Below are 19,302 nucleotides of genomic sequence, written 5' to 3'. Positions count from 1 at the left end.
TTGGTTGTATCCCCAAAAGTGGAATTGCTGGATAATATGGTGATTCAATTTTCAATTTTTTGAGGAACCACCATACTGTTTTCCATTGCAAGTGTACCATTTTACATTCCCATCAACAGTGCACAAGTGTCAATTTATTAACATCCTCACCAACACTTGATGTTTTCTGTTTTCTTCTTTAAGAGTAGCAATCCTGTTGGGTGTGAGGTGGTATCTCATTATACTCTTGATTTGCATTTCCCTAATGATCACTGACGTTGAGCATCCTTTCATGTTGCTTGTTAGCCATTTGTATATCTTCTTTGGAGAAAATTGTTTTGTTTTTTTGTTGTTGAGTTTTAACATGCCTATTCTTCAGCGTATCCCTGGCAATGGAAGTGACATCACTCGTAGATAATCTGGTTGATTCCCGAATCCTGGGTAGACAGCTTACGATGTCCAGTTGTGTGGAGAAGATTGAGTTCAGTTTAAATATGATTAAGGAGCTGGTGAGATACCAAGGTGGAGTTATGCTTAAAAGGTTACATGTATGAATCTGGATTAAAAGGAGCAAGGGGAGATTTTACTTTGGAATAACTTCTTCAGCTAACTGATGTTGAAGCTTTTAAAGAACTCTCTGTCAGAGGCAGTAATGCCCACCAGATATTCTGATTGCCCCCTGCATGTCCCAGCCCCATTTGAGTTGGCAGAGCCATGTGTGTAGTCATGGCCAGTGGTATTAAATACATTCAGAATGTTGTTCTGTGAGGGAGGTAGTATGGTTTTCTTCCAGGCAAGGTCCATGCAGGATTCTTCCTGTTTTTCTCCCAAAGGGAAACTGAGGAGGCCATGCATTCCAGATGGGCAGCTATAAAATGAAAGGACCTCCACCAGCTTGGGTCTCTGAATGACTGTGTAGAACCAAACCCCTTGCTCACACATAACAGGCCATTTAACATGAGGGAGAAGTAAACTTTTGTTGTGTTCATCTACGGTCATGAGCTGCATAATGACACTTCGGTCAACGATGGACCGCATATACAACAGTGGTCCCATAGGATAGTACCATATAGCCTAGGTGTGTAGTAGGCTGTACCATCTAGGTTTGGGTAAGTACACTCTAAGATGTTCACATAACAACACAATCACCTAACGACGCATTTCTTAGAATGTGTCCCCATCGTTAACAGACGCGTGACTTACTGATGTTTGGAGTTGCTACAGTAGCAGAACCAATATATACCTCTTTTCATTATTTATCCTTGTTTCAAAGCAAACCTTTCCCAAACCTAATACTCACTTCCTTGCCTGTCTACCCAGTATTGCCTGCACAGGATTTCATCTCTTTTTGCTGTCTCAGGGACGCCATTATAGATCTGTCATTGTGGTGATCTCTCGTTACTCACCCGCAGCAATGCCAGTGGGGCTTACTGAGCTAAGTAGGATTGTTTGCTTTAAGAAGAGTAAGGTGAGCTGGGTGGTAAAATGTATTCCCTGAAAAAGCACATAATGTGAATTCATGTAGTTGGAGTAGGCTTATGAAAGATTGGAAGCTAGAAAATTACAGTCAGGGTTTGGTAACCTAATTTCGTTAAAGGTATCAATTCTATTACATTTTTTCCCCACATTAGACACTGTTTCACCACTGTAGTCAAGGTATACGCAAGTTACACTCTGAGAGTTCAAGTTTAATAAATCTCTTTATAGCTACTCGTGATATCAGATAGAAAATCTGGTTAATCCTTCTGAAGAATTATAATATAGTGATATTTGGAGAATGAAATAGCCTTAAGAATCAAAGATACTTACGTCCCAGGGGAACCAAGAAACCTGTTCTTCACTAACATTATAGGTCATCATGAATGACCCACCCGTATGCCCCATGAAAATTCTCCCTGGTTTGGAGCACAGGTTGGAAAGTAAGGCCCATGCTTTCCTTGGCCTACAAAGTGTTTTTTTACATAATTAAAATAGGTGCCAACATTTAGAAATCAGGGTATTTAACACAAAAATCTGGCTTATCTTTTAAAATGGATAGGTGTGGCCCCCTGAGCCTGGCCAGCCATAGGCTGGAGTGGAAATGACAGAACTTAGACTTCAACTTTTCACAGCCCGACTTGGCACAATATGCCACTCACTGTACTTACCCCACCACACAGACATTTTGGGTGCAGAGCTTCTTTCTTTATTATAATGCAGACGGACCCTGGGAGAATTCATCCTGTCAATGATTTAGAATTTCATTTCATGAATATTCGTTCAGCTCATTTATTCTACTAAGCAGACTCCTCAAAAATACAGTTTTGAATGAGTTAAAGGAGACTTTGTAGATGGAGCTCTCTGAGCTTCATGGTGACAGAACTCTGATACACCAAGTGCAGTGTAATTGGAAAGTCTTATGTAAATGTTGCCTCTCCTGCCCCTTCGTCTCATTTCTTTCATCACTGTTAATTACTTTAACAATGGTTATTGAGATTCTTAAGTGCTAGATTCCAAGGGTCTAAAAATGAACAAGATATAGTTGTTGGCCATCAGGAGCCCAACTCATTGGTGCGATTGGTAAAATAAGTGAAGAAATAAACATTATAATGTTGCCACAGCAAACTGAGAATGGAGAGAGAAAGAGAAAGGTGACCTCTGACTGGGAGAGTTGGAGGAGTTTTTACAGTGGAGGGCACATTTGAACTAGGCTTTGATAACTAGTTCTCTGAACGTTTTAAAATAATACCAAAGCCTGCCTATAGTGTAGAAAAGTTTGAAACTCCTTATCAGTAATTCTCAGTGGGGAATGAAAGGTAGTTCTCACCTGCACAGTGGTGTGGAACCATAAAAATGACTGTGCAAGATGAAACTGCAAAACACTTTTAGTAATCAATGGGAAAATTGCATGATCTGCAACCTTTAAAAATTTTTGTCAAAACATTAAAAAGCTCTGTTACTGTCAGTCATAAATATATAGGAAAATCAGAAAAATAGTAAAACTAGTATTTATTTAGTACACTGTAATTAAACATTAGAAATATTGAGAATTAACATGTTTCATTTCTTTGTAAAAAACTCGACAATTTGGAACAGTGCTGGCTTTTTGTTGTATAACTTACAATATGAAGGGAGCAGCTTTTCTATGCCTTGGTGAATTGTCATAATCATAAGTCTGGATCAGATTCCAGTATTTCATCCTTTGTACTTTCAAAGTTGTGAAATATCTCCCAGAGTTTCTTTAATGTGAAGTATTTTTCTGGCATCGCTTCCTCTGGGACATCTTAATCCTTTTTGTCACAACCTCTTTCGTTATTTATGATTCACTAAGTTCCTCTGGCTGCATACCCAGAGTCTTGCCGAACATTCCCACTGTCAGCTAATGATTCTATATCCGTTGATATTTGATTCAAATTTCACTTCCAGCAGTATCACTTTTTGTTTCTTTGCTGCACTTTCGTCTTTTGGCCAGTTTCCACTTTGGATTATTCATTTTTGTAAAATGTCACTTGGTTTTATCACTGGGGGACAAGGAGTCAGCACAAGGAATTCCTTGCTTTGCTGTCTGTGCGTGAACTGATTACAGATGTGCAGTGAGCAGTCACTGACGCACTTTGAAAGAAGTAATGTGATTGGTCCCTGATCAAGATGAGCATCTTATATAGGTAGTGATTCGTGTACATAGCTAAGAGCTGGCAGCGGAATTTGTATTTGATGCAACAACTTGCAGTTAATGTTCTGTGGTAACTGGAATGTAAACTGGTATCATGGGGGATTGGTGTTTCAGTAAGCTGTGGTAATTAAAATTCGTGTGTACAGGAACTGTGGACAGCGTGAACTGTCTATATGGACATCTTGAGTGGATTTGTCCTGCCGTTTAAAAGTTCAGCATCTGTAGCCCTGGGCAGTGAGTGCCAGTGTGGCTCCCTTTTCTATCAGACTGTGAAAACCAAAATGCTTCCCACGTTCTCCATATGTGCGTGGAGGTGGGATACTTCCCTGGATTGAACCATTCTGGGGCCATGTCTGGGTCACTTGGTCTTTAATGAGAGAGTGTTCGGGGGCAGCCACTCTGCTGCTCGCTTACTTCAGGGTTCACGGCAGAGTTCTGAGAGGTTGAGCTTTCAGAGTGACCTCCCCATGAGTATGTGGAGCCGTCCACTTCCTTCATAAGCCAAGGGAGGCAGAAAGAGCCTCACCTGGGAGTCTTGTGACTAGGATTCTAGCTGGACTTGACCACATACCTATCTGCTGCTTAGCCTCTGAATCCTCCTTTCCTCGTCTGTAAAATAGGTTTCACGTATCTGATTTACAAGGTAATTGTAAGGAGTACATGGGAACTGTATATGAATATGAGGGAAATGTGAGGAGTTGTTCTGACATTGATGAATAACTGAATCATTGAGATGCATTTCTTGGATTTAAAGTGAAATATAACAGAGCCTTCTGATGTCTCAGCAAAATAAACATCCTCAGCTTTTAGACACCCCCTCATGTGAGAAGTTCAGTGCTTTCCCATCTTCACTTTTCGGTGTTTTCTAGTTAGCTCTTTTCTTACTTGGCTCCCTTCATGGTGAAATGTGGCAAATTGACTCATAATCCATTAGGACATGAAGTAACTTGAAACAGCCTCCTCCGTGAGGATAGACCTTATTTCTATATTGATACAGGGAAAATAGAGCACAAATGAGTTGGTCTTTTGGAGCAGCAGGCTGCAGATGGCTCCCAGCTGGTAGCCATTTTGAATGATGAATTTTCAATAGTTTAGAGAATAAATATTGAGTTAGAGTGTTCAGCGTTCTTTTCCTGGTCCAAGAAAAAATATTTCAAGTAAAATCAGCAGAAAGGGACTTGTCTTGGGTTGATCTGGGATCTTGATTACTTACCTGTGGATTTTTACATCTGGATTGAAGAATTTGGTGAAATAAGCACGTTGGTAGAATGTTGTTGGGTTGGCAAAGGTTTCCTTCATCTGTAAGATATTATCCTATAATTGGTGCAGACTTGCAAAATGTGTGGTGTAGTGAACATTGGTACATATGTTCTCTTTCCACACGGTGTGCTAATCTGGAATTTGTTGGAGATGGAAAAATCTATTATGGCTTGAGCATTGAAGAATATAAGTGGAAATTATTTTTATCATAGATGAAACTATGTGTAGAATTTGTTCAGATTTTACTTGTTTACTTTATTCTAATTTTGGCAAGTTATTTTAGAAAAGTGAAATTTCATCTGTGATGAAATTTTTTTTTATACCTGATAGAACTTTCTTCCAATTAAAAAAATTCCAAATTCCAGTTTATGTAAACATTACCCTTCCTTCCCACCCCTCCCTCCCTTACTCCCCACAGAAACTAAAACCAAAAGAGGAATATACAATTCCATGTTTATTAGATACCTTTTTAAGATGAAAAAAGCAGTGCTATTAGAAAACATTACTTCTTGTTTATGAAATACAAATACGAATTAGAAAGTTAATATGACTAACTTCCAAAGCTTTTACATATCCATAGCATATTATCCTCATCAGATTTTTCATGATGAAAAAACTTTTATAAATGAACTATAAAAATACATATTCTTTCTAATATCAATAATCTTAATTTTAATTGCTCCATATATTTCTAAATTGATATTCTTAGGTCAGATACTTTTATTACTATAAATATTTGCTATTCATCAGATTTGAGCTTAGCATAAAATTGTTACATTTCAATTATTAATTCCCTCTAAGTAATGAGTATAGTTGTCTAACAACAGAAATTTAAAATAGTTATTTTTCAAATAGTTACACATTTAGATAGACTCCTCCAAAATCTCTTTTTTCCTCATGATGTATCAGATGGCTGCCTATTATAAGAGAGCAGCCAAAGAAACCTAGCAGAATTGATAGAATTGAGAAGTGATTCTTTTAACAATGAAGAAGTCCAGAAGTTGAAACTGGCCTATTTGAAATGGCATAAACGTACTGCATCCAGAATTATGAGTTAGAACAAATCTTTAAGATATTTAAGGTGTCATTTAATATTTATTGAAAATGATTCAAAATCAGATATTTTTTGAGCTTTGATTTTGTGAAGGTGGCAAACAGGACAATAATAAGTTTAAAAAAAAAACCTATCTGGAATTCACTTTAGGATTTTTTTTCCTTAGAGAGAACATAGTCATTTTCTTCTCAGAGGTTTTGTGGCTTTGCATACCTTGGCATTCCTTAGCTTAACTGACATCCTAATATTTATAGTTTTATTTCCACAAGGAAGCACTAGTCATTTTAAGCATGTTTCCCAACTTTCAGGTCAAATTTCACACAACTGAGGGGCATCAACTTCTTGTTTTTTGGAGAGCAGTTGGTCAGAGTGAGCCACTTAATTGAATTATTCCTTGAATGGAAACTGAATGTTTTGGGCAGCATCCTGACTCACTTAAGAATTAGGGCATATTGTGGGCTTCTGGGAAGTGATTTCTTTGTGCAGTTTTGCAGGAATTAATTGGATTGTGGAAAATGTATAATATCGTCTTGAAAAGGTGTCAGTGTTTTCATCCATTAAAAGATCCATAAAATTAACTGCTGCAGTGTCTCTATTTCTGTGATTTTTTATTATTTTTATTTTATTTTATTTATTTATTTATTTATTTTTTAATGGGCCGTTACGTTTAATTTTTTTTTTTTTTGCAGTAACATTGGTTTATTGCAGTAACATTGGTTGATAACATTGTATAAATTTCAGGTGTACATCACTGTACTTCTATTTCTGCATAGATTACATCATGTTCACCACCAAAATACTAATTACAACCCATCACCACACACATGTGCCGAATTATCCCTTTCACCCTCCTCCCTCCCCCCTTCCCCTCTGGTAGCCACCAATCCAATCTCTGTGATTTTTTAAAATGTCAGTTCTCTTAAACGTGTCTGGATTTTGTGGAGATGGTAAGAGACTGCCAGGCGCTCCTGCTACAACGTGCTGCTGCTTATATCTCCTTCCCCAGTGTGCTGACTCTTCAGATGCCATAGGAACTTATTTCCACAACCCAGGCTACTCAGTGACTTTTCCATCACTTGTGTCCACACCCAAGGTCTTGTTCAACTCAAAGACATGGCCTCTTCTAACAGGAAAGTGAGCACTTAGGTCAGGGTCATCAGGAAGCCCTGGGACATCTTTTTAAAAATATATGGCACTCATCTCTAAGCTTTTTAGCTCTTTTTTGCCTCTAGGAGAAATCCCAGCTTTATCTCTGACCTTCATTCATCAGCTGCTTTATTAATGTACAGCATCCAGAATTATGAGTTAAAACAAAAGTCTTTAAAATATTTAAAGTGTGATTTAATGTTTATAGAAAATGATTCAAAATTAGGAGTTTGTTCTTTGAGCTTTGGTTTTGTGAAGATAAAACAAGGGTCATAATAAGATTAAAAGAAAAACAGGCTGGAACTCACTTTAGGATTATTTTTTTTTTTTTTTGAGACATAAGATAGTCATTTTCTTCTCAGAGGTTTTGTGGCTTCTTTGATTTTAGCCACAGCTTCCTGGCCTCACCTTTTCCCCTTCCCCTATATACCTTGATTTACCTCCCTGTTTGTCTTGAGGACCATTTAGGACGTCTTTTTAAGCATAGCTTGCAGGATACAGAGCCTCTAACGTGCTTAGAGCCCTAATTTCTGCCTCTCCTCCCCCATCCCCACCCTTACCCCACTTCTACTAGGAAACGTGCTCGTCAGCCCCCTGCTCCAGTAATCCAGCTTCAGTCGGGGCGTTCCTGGACCAGCCTCTACCCACACTCCCCGTGGAGACCTGTACCTCCTCCTCCTCCTGATCGTGCACCGCTTCACACTTGGCCACTCCCATAACTGGCTGAGGCGCCAGCCAGTAAACAATGTGTCACGCCTGAGCTATGGAAACTGACTCGGAATCGTTGGAGATGGTAGTTTGAAAAGCTTCACTGTTAACTTCCTAAGGGGAATTTTGACTTCCTGAAGGTGAAGTAGGTATGACCCCTTCCTAGTTATAGTTACTCCGCTGGTTCTCAGAGTTTATTTGTAGTGAGTGCCAGCCAAGCACAGGTACCTGATGGCTTGGGTTCATGTCGTGTCTTCAAGTCTGTATTGAGCATGCCCACGTGCGGAGCCGTTGGAGCGTGGAGAAGACGTGAGACATGTTCTCTGCCCTAGATGCCTGAGGGGAGCCTGAAGCACCTCCCAGGCACTGTATCACCCTCAGGCCTTCTGGGGTACCTGCACTTCCTCCTTCTAGACCTTTCTACATGTACTTCTCTTCTGCCTGGGACACTTTCTCCACCTTTTCCCCAGCTAGCGAACTTTTTCTCCTCCTCTAGGTCATAGCATTAATAGGCATTTCCTTGAGATAACTTCCCTTGATTACCCACGACTAGGTTAGGATCCCCTTTATATTATAATATAGAGAGGCTCTATAACACAGAGAGGATGCTACTCTCATATTGCTCTGCCGTGTTCTGAAACTTGACACATAGTACATAATGGTGGGTTAACTCGTCTTCTTTGTTAGACCTTCCTGGAGGGAAGCACTGTCTTGTTTGCTATTGTATCCCTAGTATCCAGGACGGTGGCTGACCAAAAGTAATCAACATGTAATGAACACAACTAGCGTTAATATTATCGAGCACTCATTATGTGCCATGCTCTGTGCTTGTGGTTTTCCACGTTTTCTTATCAAAACCTCACAACAATTCTATGAGTAGATACTATAATTAATTGTACAGAGGAGAAAAGTGAGACTGATAAAGGTAATTTGCCCAATATGATAGCTAGAAAGTGGCAGAGCTGGTACTTGACTCTAGAGCCACCTGTGCTTAATGACCAGATTACACACAATGATGAACAAATAAAGGGACATTTGAGAAGGTGTCCAGTCAGAGCCCCACGTGGAGACTGCAGCCTAGTGAATGACCTGTTGTTGGCACTGGCTGGCCACAATGATGTTCAATGGAGTCGCTTTATTTCTAGTCATAGGAAAGGTCAGCTACAAGTGACAAATTCTAGTAACTACTAATTTGTTTCCTCTAAACGTTTGACATTTACTGTGGCTCATGGGACTTTGGAGATCATGTGGTATAGAACCCTGATTTTAGAATTAGAGATACTAAGCTTGGGATAGTCTCTTTTCCCCTCACAGACAGTGTTAATGTGGGTAGGTTGAAAGTGAGTCTTTCCAAGCCCCACCACTTCACTGCACAGTAGAGACACTGGGCTGGGGTGAGGTTTAGAGGGAATGTGTATAAGGTAGGCATTTCGACTTGATGGCTGTTACCTATTATTAGGAAATTTTCTCTGGCATACTATTTTCTGTCATGGAGCATCTATTGGTATCTAATAAAAAGAGATTATATATGCAGGGTGATTTCCGGGAAGTTCTGTAAATGATTAAGATTTCAGAAAGTTATGTCATCCAACCATGTATTGACAAGAAAGCTTCTCTGTTATAGTACTATAATTATGCACCTGGCATAATTTACTGGATTAAAAAGCCAAATTATTTAATTCAGAAAAAGAAAGTGTATAAGTTATTTTCTTACTGCTTTTCCACCAACAGCATTTGAGTAAGATCTTATTTTTCCATTTTATCTCTTTAGGTGTCTTAGCCAACTTAGAGGAAAATTTTGAATCTAATTTTAGTCACTTGGAAGATACGTGTACATATAGTAGCTGGAACTAATAGGTGATAAAATGTGGCCAATGAGATGTCCCTCCTAACTGGGCCTTCCTGCCCTCATTTAATGACTAATGAACTCAGTCATAAATTTACTTTTACTTGGTTTTCAGGACTTGAATGATTTTGCAGATTGTATTTTGGGGAATCCTTTACTAACCCCCGACTTTCCAAGCTAGGGGCCATGAGTGCCCTTGTGAGCTGAGCCTGTGCTGCACCCAGCCCATCGTCAGGAGCTGCCTTTCTTGTTTGTCTGTGTCTCTGCCTGGACGGTAAGCTTGTGGACACCAGGAATTGTGTCCTATTCATAGCGGTGGGTCCTGACACTTGTGGCACCAAAGTAGGCTTTTGATAAATATTTGTGGGATGTTAAAACCAGTCAGTATGCACAAATCTTAAAGCATATTTTCAAATTAGTATAGACACATTTTTAAAAGATAGAGACCCTATATTCAGTATAGTATGGTGGCTAACAGTATAGTCTTTGCAAGCAGTCTGGGGTTTTTATCTCCCTCTGCTCCTTCCTAGCTGTGTGAGGAATAAGGAAATCTACTTCACAAGGAGTTATGAAGATTCGTTTACCCAGATATAGCCTGTGCTTGCTGTGTGCGGGGTAGAGAGCTTGCTTTTATTTTGCAGAGACAGACTATAAACAAGTAAACACAGAAAATAGGAGAATTTCAGATGGTGATAAGGATTAGGAGGGAAATAAACGTAGTGAGGCGGGAAGAATAATTGTGGTTTGGGGGGTACAAGAGTGGAAGGGGAAGGTGACTTGGAGAAGATGACAACTGGGGAAGGGAGAGTGAACGCGGAGGCATGAAGGGGGATCCTGTTGGGCATGTCCTTGGGGAGGCCAGTGTGGCTGGAGTAGAAGTTGTTGAGGAGGTTAATATTTATTTTATTATTAAATATGGATTTAGAGTTAACTAAACAATTTAATGGTGAAGACAACTAAACATATTAGCAAGGACAGCATAAGACGGGAAGAGAAGAGGCAGGGGCCAGGTCCTGTAGGGTTGGGGATACAAGCTCACCTACCTTCAGGGCCAGGCCAGTATCTTGACATACTGAAGACAGTGTGACCTCACTTCTTCCAGCTTTTAATAGAGACTTGGGTGTAGAGAAATATTTCTCTAAGAAAAACAACAGTGTAAACACAATGATAAATGGCAAGTGAGTAATACAAGCATGAGGATGATAATGGCAAGTGGCTCTTGATCTCATTGTGGGAGATCCAGTGGGGATGGGGGGGCGGCCCAGTCTTCCTGCCCTGACTAAAAGGGGCATGTGGTCCTCAGTGCCAGCCGGGTGTTGCCAAGTGAGAATGTGGGCTCCAGGTGCTAAATCTGCCAAGTTTTCCAGAGAACCAGAAATCTGAATTTCTATGTAGAATTCCCAGATTTAAAAATGTTGACTCATGTTTTAAAAAACCTTATGATTGGTAGACAAAATGCATCTGTGGCCTGTCCGTCTGAAACATCTGCCGAAAGCTCTTCTATGCTGGGATAAAGGGGATTAAGTGCAGTGTGATGAGTGTTAACCCTTTAGCCTTGTGCCCAGTAAATAGCCAATACTGAGGGGAAAAAAGTACTTTTTATTAATTGCGCTCTTATTGTATTTCATTGTCTTCACCATTAATTTGATTAGTTAACTCTAAATCCATATTAAAAGGTATTCTACTATTAAGTGATTAATGAATGGTAGTTGTTGTTATTTGCCTGTTAATTTATTTAGTTGTTTGCTCTGTTTGGTGAATTCTGTATTCATGGTACAAAAGTAAACGTTAGTCTAATTCATGTGATAAAAGTAGAGAAGAACAAAGGATGAACATTTTGTGGTTCTCATTCCATTCTTATTTCCTGTCTGCGTCCTTTGCTTCTGTCACTTGCTCTTGCTCCTCGGTGCATTTGGGTCTCATCTCCTCCTGGCCGGCGTTAGCCGCGTGAAAGTGGGAAAGAGCTGTGGCAACAATGCCATTTTAGGCCAGGCGAAAGATGAGGGGAATGCAGCCTTAAGACATGATGTCGTGTTTAGAGGCTTTTCTTCGGTTTTAATGAAATACAAATGTGCCCAAAGCAATTTTTTTTTTTCCCAGAAAAAAAATCTTCCTTTAGTAGGGCCTAGCCCACGTAGTTTTGTATTACAAGGATCATGTTTGGTGTGTTGCAATCCGTTGGCGATTGTCTTGGGGAATTTTATTCAGCACAAGCATCTCTGACGGTTCTGATGTCAACTTGGGTTAATTACTTGTTCATGTACTTTTTGGTCTTGTCTCTGTGTTAAAATTCTGGAGCATCACAGAGAGGAACACTGAGAGTAACAAAATCTATTTGAATATTTCCAATAGAGTAAAGGCTTATAAAAATGCATCTCTTTTTTTCCCAGAGGTTTTTTTTTTTTGCATTGTTTTAAAATGAGATCATTTTGTTGCATCAACATGAGGCTAAAGACTTGAAAATAATCTTTTTTTTTTTTTTGAAAAATCTTATCTGTAAATACAAGTTCTTAATTGAATCAATATTTTTCGCTCTCTCAATTTTTGTTACAGATCATGGAGGAAACAAATACGCAGATTGCTTGGCCGTCAAAACTGAAGATCGGAGCCAAATCCAAGAAAGGTAAATCGTGAGAGATGGAGAAATTGGTGGTTTTGATAATGGAGACTATGGAATTACTGCACATTTGCCAGGGAGAAAATCAACTTTTATTCTTATCACGTTTTTACCAAAATATTTTTCAAATAGCGACATTTTGGGAGGATTATCATAATTAAAAACAATGTAGTACAACCTTTTATTCAACAACAGAAAAATATTTTTAAGTATTTTATTATAATAGAAATGTTATTATAGAAGATACCATAACAACTTATGATTTCAAGGATGCCCATTCATTTGATGGCCATGAGTCATCGTAACACTCCACATTTAATAATGTGTTTTCAACACATAAACTCCCAATGTTTACACCTTAGGCTTCTTGTTTATGTACTATACAACTTTAGTAGCTGATTTTTTTCCCCTGCAGTGTGATACCTTAGATTTCCTTTCTTGACTGCTCCTTCTCCTCTTCATCTATTGGACAGTGAAGAATCCACTAGCATTCTCTTTTCGGCCAAGATTTCCTTTGCTGGGCCTTTCCTCTTTTATCCTTGAGGACACTAACCAATGCATGGATGGCCAGAAACGGAAGTATAGGCACCCTTAGTTTTCTTCCAAGATTTCATAGTATTTTCAAATGACCTGCCAGTATATATTTTTATGGATAGTTTTTATTTTTAAAGTATAATCTTAGTCTCAACAAACTTTGTTGTGCATACTTCATTAAAAGATACGTGCTGTCATTAGGAGATAGTGAAAAATACTATCAAACAATTCAAAAAACAATGACTTTGCAAGCTGAGCCTTATCCATTATAGTCTAGCTTTTTGTTGTTGCATTTGCTGTCCCTTCTCCCTATGACTTTTATTGCTAAATGATACTAAACATTGCAAGATTTCTCAATTTCCTTTGTTATTTTAGTCCAGATTTCCTTCTTTTAATCTTATTTTATTAGTGTTACTCATCACATGGAATGTAAATGATTTAAAAGTTATTGTTGTGAGTGTGGTTAGCTGGACTTCAATGGACTAGAATTCCTACAGAATCTCTGATAGTTACTTTCTTATTTGTGATCATGTTTGCAAGAAATGGGAAGCCTGTGTGCTAAACAGTCATGAGGAGACATGGTGAATTTCCAAGTGTAATTTCATCACTTTGTATAAACTTTGCATTTGCCAAGTGCTATAGGACATATTCTCAATTAATCTTCAGTATGTTGAGATGTTTTGTATTCCTTATGCAGAAGAAGAAACTGCCGTTAGTGGGTTATCTACCTATTTGGTTGTTGGTGGCTGTTTAAAAATCCCTGGCCTACCTCTTGAGTAAATTGGAACTTGCACATAGACTGTATCCTCTTTCCCTATTGGCAGGTATTTTTTACTTAAAGAATGAAATGAGCTTCATTACTATCCTAATAAAAAATGTAATTTGATCCGTCCCCAAAGAAAACGGTCAAGGAAACATGAATATTAAAACAATTCCAGATAAATTTGCATGCCTTAGTCTCTTGCATTACCCATGCTACAGTTTTTTCCCCCACTATCATGAGAAACTGAGAATTGATTAATTTTTATTCAAAACATGTTACAACTTTAGAGATTTTAGATAATATGGAGATGAATAAATTAAGTTCATGTTTTAGATTGGTTTCCAGTCATTGACACACTTAACCCATTCAGAATGGCCATCTATATACCACATTTTGATTATAGATTTTGCTTTGAAAATAAGAATATTTCAGCAGTACATTTGAGGGCATTTAGCATAATTTCCACATGGTTAAAGTTAGCTTTTGGAATTATGCCTAAGAATTGATCCCTCTAGGCCTAGGTCCTCAGACATCATTTTATTTTTTATTATTTATGAAGTGCTATGAATGCACACAGTACTGTATGATGAGCAAAATGTGCCAGAAGAGAGAGATTGAGCTAAAGGAAGAGAGGAAAAATCAAGAGTTTTTCTCAAGGGAATTTTCTATTCGGAATTTACTTGAGTCGCTCTTATTACTTAAACATACAGCTGCTGAATCAGTTCTTGGCTAACATCCCTGATATGTATATTCCCATATTATTTTAAAAATGGTTTAATTCAGGGATGAAGTTTGTTTGACTGTAATTTGTATTTAGTAAAAGTAAAATGAAAATGGCAGGAGGAACTTTAGAAGGTAAATATTTGCTCTTTCATCTGATGTGGTTATTCACCTCTGAATGTTGTAGAGGAAAGAGTTATTGGTCTTTATTTTAAGGCTTCTTCATTCCAAACTATTATTATTCAAGAGACCAAAGAATATAAATGTACCTAGGGACTTGTGCCATGTTTTGGATGATTATTAAATTCTAAATCCCATGGTGATGTGAAGATTGGGAATATAAAGATAATCCCCACACTATGGTAGAGAGACAGTACAGCCATGGGTTTGCATTGTATTTCACTTTATAGATTTATGATGCTTATTGGTTGAATACTTGAGCCTAGGCAAACGTTTTTCATGGCTACTGTTACCACAGTCTGCCCCCTTCTTTACCTTATTGGAATTTAGTCCTTTGTTTTTCTAATGAACTTCCAGTAGTGGTGTCCAAACTTTATTTGTTAAACCATCAGTTCTTTATCAGAGCAGCTGTATGTCTTCTTTGGGTGAGGTGCTGGTAGGATGCTGTCTGGCAGAAAGGCAAAAGGCAACAAACTTGAATTTGCCATCAGTTAGAAGATTTAGATTCTTCTCTCAGGATTCTGGTTCAGTAGGTCTGGGGTGGGACTGGAACAAGTATTTAACAAGGTCCCCTGGTAGTTCTTATGGTTAAGCTTAGTTTGGGAAACAAAAATCTCACCATCTGACATGGGAATATCATGATTTAGTCACTAAGGAGACCATGTGTTCAAAAGGCGATGGATGATGACTACTGAAATACAGGCAAAGTCCCTCAACAGTCCCTTCTCCTGGAGAATGTCCATCTTGGTTTCTAAAGAACTGCACTTTTATGGATTTATTAATTTTACGTTTCTGTCATGTTTGCAGTCAGTTAACATGGATAAATTTAGAGTGATGCTAACCATTGTTCTGTGCCTGTGTGAGATATGATTTTAGGTACAAGACCATCTGGTGTTTGTCCCCTCTCTCTGCCACTCTTCCTCCTTTGTCACCCTGCCCACCCTTCTTTCTTCCCTCTCTCCTTCCCTTTCACTCCTCTTCCATTCCCCTTTAACTCTATATAATGTAGTGAAAAAAAAGTAATAGAAACATTTTCCTTCAGTAAGCAGAGCATTTTGGGGAAGTGCATGTTTTGTGATACAAACTCATGGACTATAGAATTAAAAAAAAAAATTCCTGAGTATTTGAAATTATTGGGAGGTTGAATCCTCGTTAGAGCCAGAAAGAACAAAGAATTGAAGATTCAATATAATGGACATTTAAATAGGCAGCTCTAAGATTGTCTTAATGGGGGTCATGATTAAGAAAAATAAAACAATACTTAATATTTCTTTTGTATAACACAAATTTATTTTGAGTGGTAGAAAAACTCTTTCCAGCTCTTGGAGTCAGACTACTAGAACATTCTACTTTACATAGAAAAATCTGAAGGTTTGTGCCTGTGAGACCAGTATTTAAGAATTAAGGTGTTTAATAGTGTAAAACCTTACTAACTTAGAATAACTTTAGGCAGTGATTAAAATTTTGAATACGCTATTCCAAATCATAGCCTACTTTAAAATAAATGTAGCTTCGTTAAAGTACAAATAGCATTTTGAACAATGTTTGACTGTTTTGCCAAATGGAAGTCCTGCCAGACCTGCCTTAACCAATAGATAAAAGTGATTTGTAATGAGAATTTATCACACTGGTATGATTGTGCTGCATGCTTCACCATGCAAGATGAGTTTGTTCTCTTAAATAAGGTAAACATTTTTCTTGAAGTCTTCTTTTTGCTCTTAATTTGCTCATCAATCTCTTCTTAGACTGGTAAAGTTAAATGCGGGCAAAAATTGTTTAAAGTTTCTTTGCCAAATTCCAAATAAATGAAGTCAGCATTAATGAAGCTTTGTTGTCTTTTGTTCTGGGAAGGAGTTGTCCTGCAGAGTTTAACTAAATGATAGAAACTGTTCTCTGCAAGTGTTTCTCTTATGACCATTTATGATGCCCCAGGACTAGCAGGAATGAAAGGTGTTGACTGGATTGCTTGATGTATCCTGGTTTGGAGGTGATTTGGCACCAAGTTTGGCCATTCTCTTCCTCCTAGAATAAACAAGAGAGTCATAAACATTCCATGAGTTTTTATTATTTTTGGTTGCATTCCATCAGAAGAAGTGATATCTAATAGAATATCTTAACATGAGAAAAATTGTAGACCATTCACTTTATTTTTTCCGGGGGAAAATGTTTTGTTGAGTGTTCACTTTGGACTAAGGCCTTTGACATAGTATTACTCAAAGGGCAGAGGGCAGAGAAGAGGCATGGCATGGTATGCTGGACCACAGTGTTTCCAATGGTGGGTTGTTAACTGTTAGTGTCTCAAAAATTATTTTAGTGATCACAACCAGCATGTAAAAAAATACAACTAGACTAGAAAAAAAAAATCAGAGTGTAAGAATATTGTTCCATGAAATTTTTCAGTCATACATGTCACTGTTTATGTGTATGTATACAAACATGCATACACGTATATATATTACTAGGTTATGGTGTAAAATGCTGACAAAGAATGGTCAGAGAACACTGTTCTGTGAGATCAGTCCCCAAAAGGGTAAAGAGCACATGCATTTTGTTCATCACTGTATCCCTAGCACTGTAATCAGTACATAGTTGGCACTCAGTAAATATTTGCAGATTGCCTGATAACTCAATGATGGTTATAGTGGAACCACTAATACAGATGGGAATGCATATCACTAAGGTGTATTGTGTAGGAAAATGATTTAGAATCACGGCCTTCACACAGGAGTGGCATTCACTGTTATGAAAAATAGCCACTAATGATGTCTTTCCTGTAGGCCAATTAAGTGAACGAATGTGGGACACCATTTGTGGCTGATGTGACTAAAGCTCCTTTTAGTGATTCTGAGTAGTCCTAGCAGGGGAAATGGAAGGAAACTTAAGGAAAATGACCTGATGGTTGTCGTTCGTGGGATATCTAAATGAGTGAAGCTCTGGTGCCATTCTTAGTAGGCATGTAATTGAGACTTAACAAGACGCAGCCTCCTGGTTGTCTTCCAGACCCAGAGTTGTTTTTCTTGTGGCTATTTTAATTAGTATTTGGTTACATAAGAGTAATATTGGGTACTACCATTTGTTGAGACCTACTGGGGCCAAGCACTGCTAAATAGTTTGCATATATAATCTTATTTAATGATCAGAGCAACCATATGAGTTAGGTAGTAATATTTTCATTTTACAGGTGAATAGACTAAGGCACATGAAGTAGAATACCTTGCAGAGAGTTTTACCTTTAGTAAGTAGCAGACCCCAAACTTGAACTCAGGTCTGTTTTCAGAGCCCCAAATCCTGTACTCTAATGCCTTTTCTCAAACCGCACCTGGGTGAGATGACACCTTTCTTGATGCCTTTCCTCATTCCACGGTGTTCTCTGATGAAGTATCCCTTCAGCGACCATTGCCAGGCGTGCTGATTATAATCAGTAATAATAATAATCAGTTTCATAATGCCTTAGTCCTTGGGAATTACAGATACTTATTCATGGTAGGCTGAGATTAGCATGCCCTTACTCTTACAGATAACACCTCCTTTTTCAGGGGGAGTTAGAATTAATGGTTAAAAAAAACATGAAACCACTCATAGCTGTGTAAGTTTTTTAAAAAGCCTGCTTCTGAATTTTAACTTGATAATTCATGTTGTCATGTGCTATTTCCTTAGGAAGAGACTTTTTGGTTTGTCATTAAGCTAAACAACTTCTAAGACAGATTTGAAAGGAAAATAAGCTCAGAATATGTTATAAATTGCTTGGAGGGTTTTTGCTTGCCTTTTTGTTTTCAATCTTTAAAAGTAGTTTCCATGACCTGCCAGGGACCATTGTATTTCTGCTGGGTCGAAAGATTTTGTCCTTAACGTTTTTGTATATTAATGTACTGATCATCTATTGATGAATGCTAATTAGGGGCCAAGAGTAGGAATTCAGCCAAAGAGCTGTATAAGTTGTATGCAGTGTACTAATAGTCACTCTGGTTAGAGAGAGCATGGTCTAACTAGGACCTCTCAGAGGAGGATGGGGACCTGGGGTATTTTTAGTTCTTGGAGCTCCCAGTATACTTAAACAATAAAAGGCTTATAAAAATTAATGTATGTTTTAAATATACAATTTGTCAGTATATCTCTTTCTACATGAATAACCTCATTTGTACATAGTGCCAAATGTGCAAATTTGAGATTCTTTCTGAATACGTGCTCTCACACACACACCATTTTACCAGTGAAATGATTCATGCTCTCAGTGCTACGTTATCAAGACCTGAGCTTGGTTCATTTCTTGATCTCCCACTGGTTCCCCTTTCTTGCTTTCTGAAGGCCCCAAGGATTGGCTTACTTGCTCATCTTGCAGCTGCCACAAGCTAGCTGCTCTTTGCAGTCTTCTCTCTCCTGTACCAAGGCCAAAGAAGAAGATGGACTTAGCTTTTCAATTGTCCTCTCAAACCTGAAATAAGAAATGTATCGGGTGTGTTTTTAAAAAAGATATTTTCCATTAACTTATTAAGGAAACAGATTTGGAGTGGAATGGAAAAAAAATTGGGAGTGGAATGGAGAGGTAAGAAAGTAAATGGAAAAAGTGAAAGCATCAAGAGAATGAGAAGACAAGCCAGAGACTGGGAGAAAATATTTGCATAAGACATATCTGATCAAGGACTGTTACCCAAAAATACAAAGATCTTTTAAAACTCAATAATAAGGAAATGAACAACTCAATTAAAACATGGGCAAAAGATCTGAACAAACAGCTCACCAAAGAAGATATGCAGATGGCAAATAAGTATATGAAAAGATGCTCAACGTCATATGTCATTAGGTAATTGCAAATTAAAACAATGAGATGCTATTACACACCTAT

General features: G+C 38.1%; 1 protein-coding gene across 5 annotated transcripts in view; it reads left to right on the top strand.

The window, feature by feature from the left end:
* The window catches only part of BICC1 (BicC family RNA binding protein 1), a 285,588-nt gene that overhangs the window by 166,227 nt on the left and 100,059 nt on the right, over positions 1-19,302 (top strand). For 4 of the 5 annotated variants that reach the window (XM_087432182.1, XM_004427111.3, XM_087432180.1 and 1 more), the window contains exon 3: positions 12,199-12,268. In XM_087432182.1, coding sequence (XP_087288308.1) covers positions 12,202-12,268 — 67 coding nt within the window. In that variant the 5' untranslated portion in view covers positions 12,199-12,201. Of the gene's footprint in view, positions 1-9,783; positions 9,920-12,198; positions 12,269-19,302 lie in introns of those variants that run through there. The other variant, XM_087432183.1, reaches the window with a different exon arrangement.

This window comes from Ceratotherium simum, chromosome 6, assembly GCF_057802395.1.
Source record: "Ceratotherium simum simum isolate JZ-2026a chromosome 6, ASM5780239v1, whole genome shotgun sequence".
Lineage (NCBI taxonomy): Eukaryota > Metazoa > Chordata > Mammalia > Perissodactyla > Rhinocerotidae > Ceratotherium > Ceratotherium simum.
The sequence above is the reverse complement of the archived record's forward strand: the minus strand, read 5'-3'. Positions and strand labels throughout refer to the sequence as shown.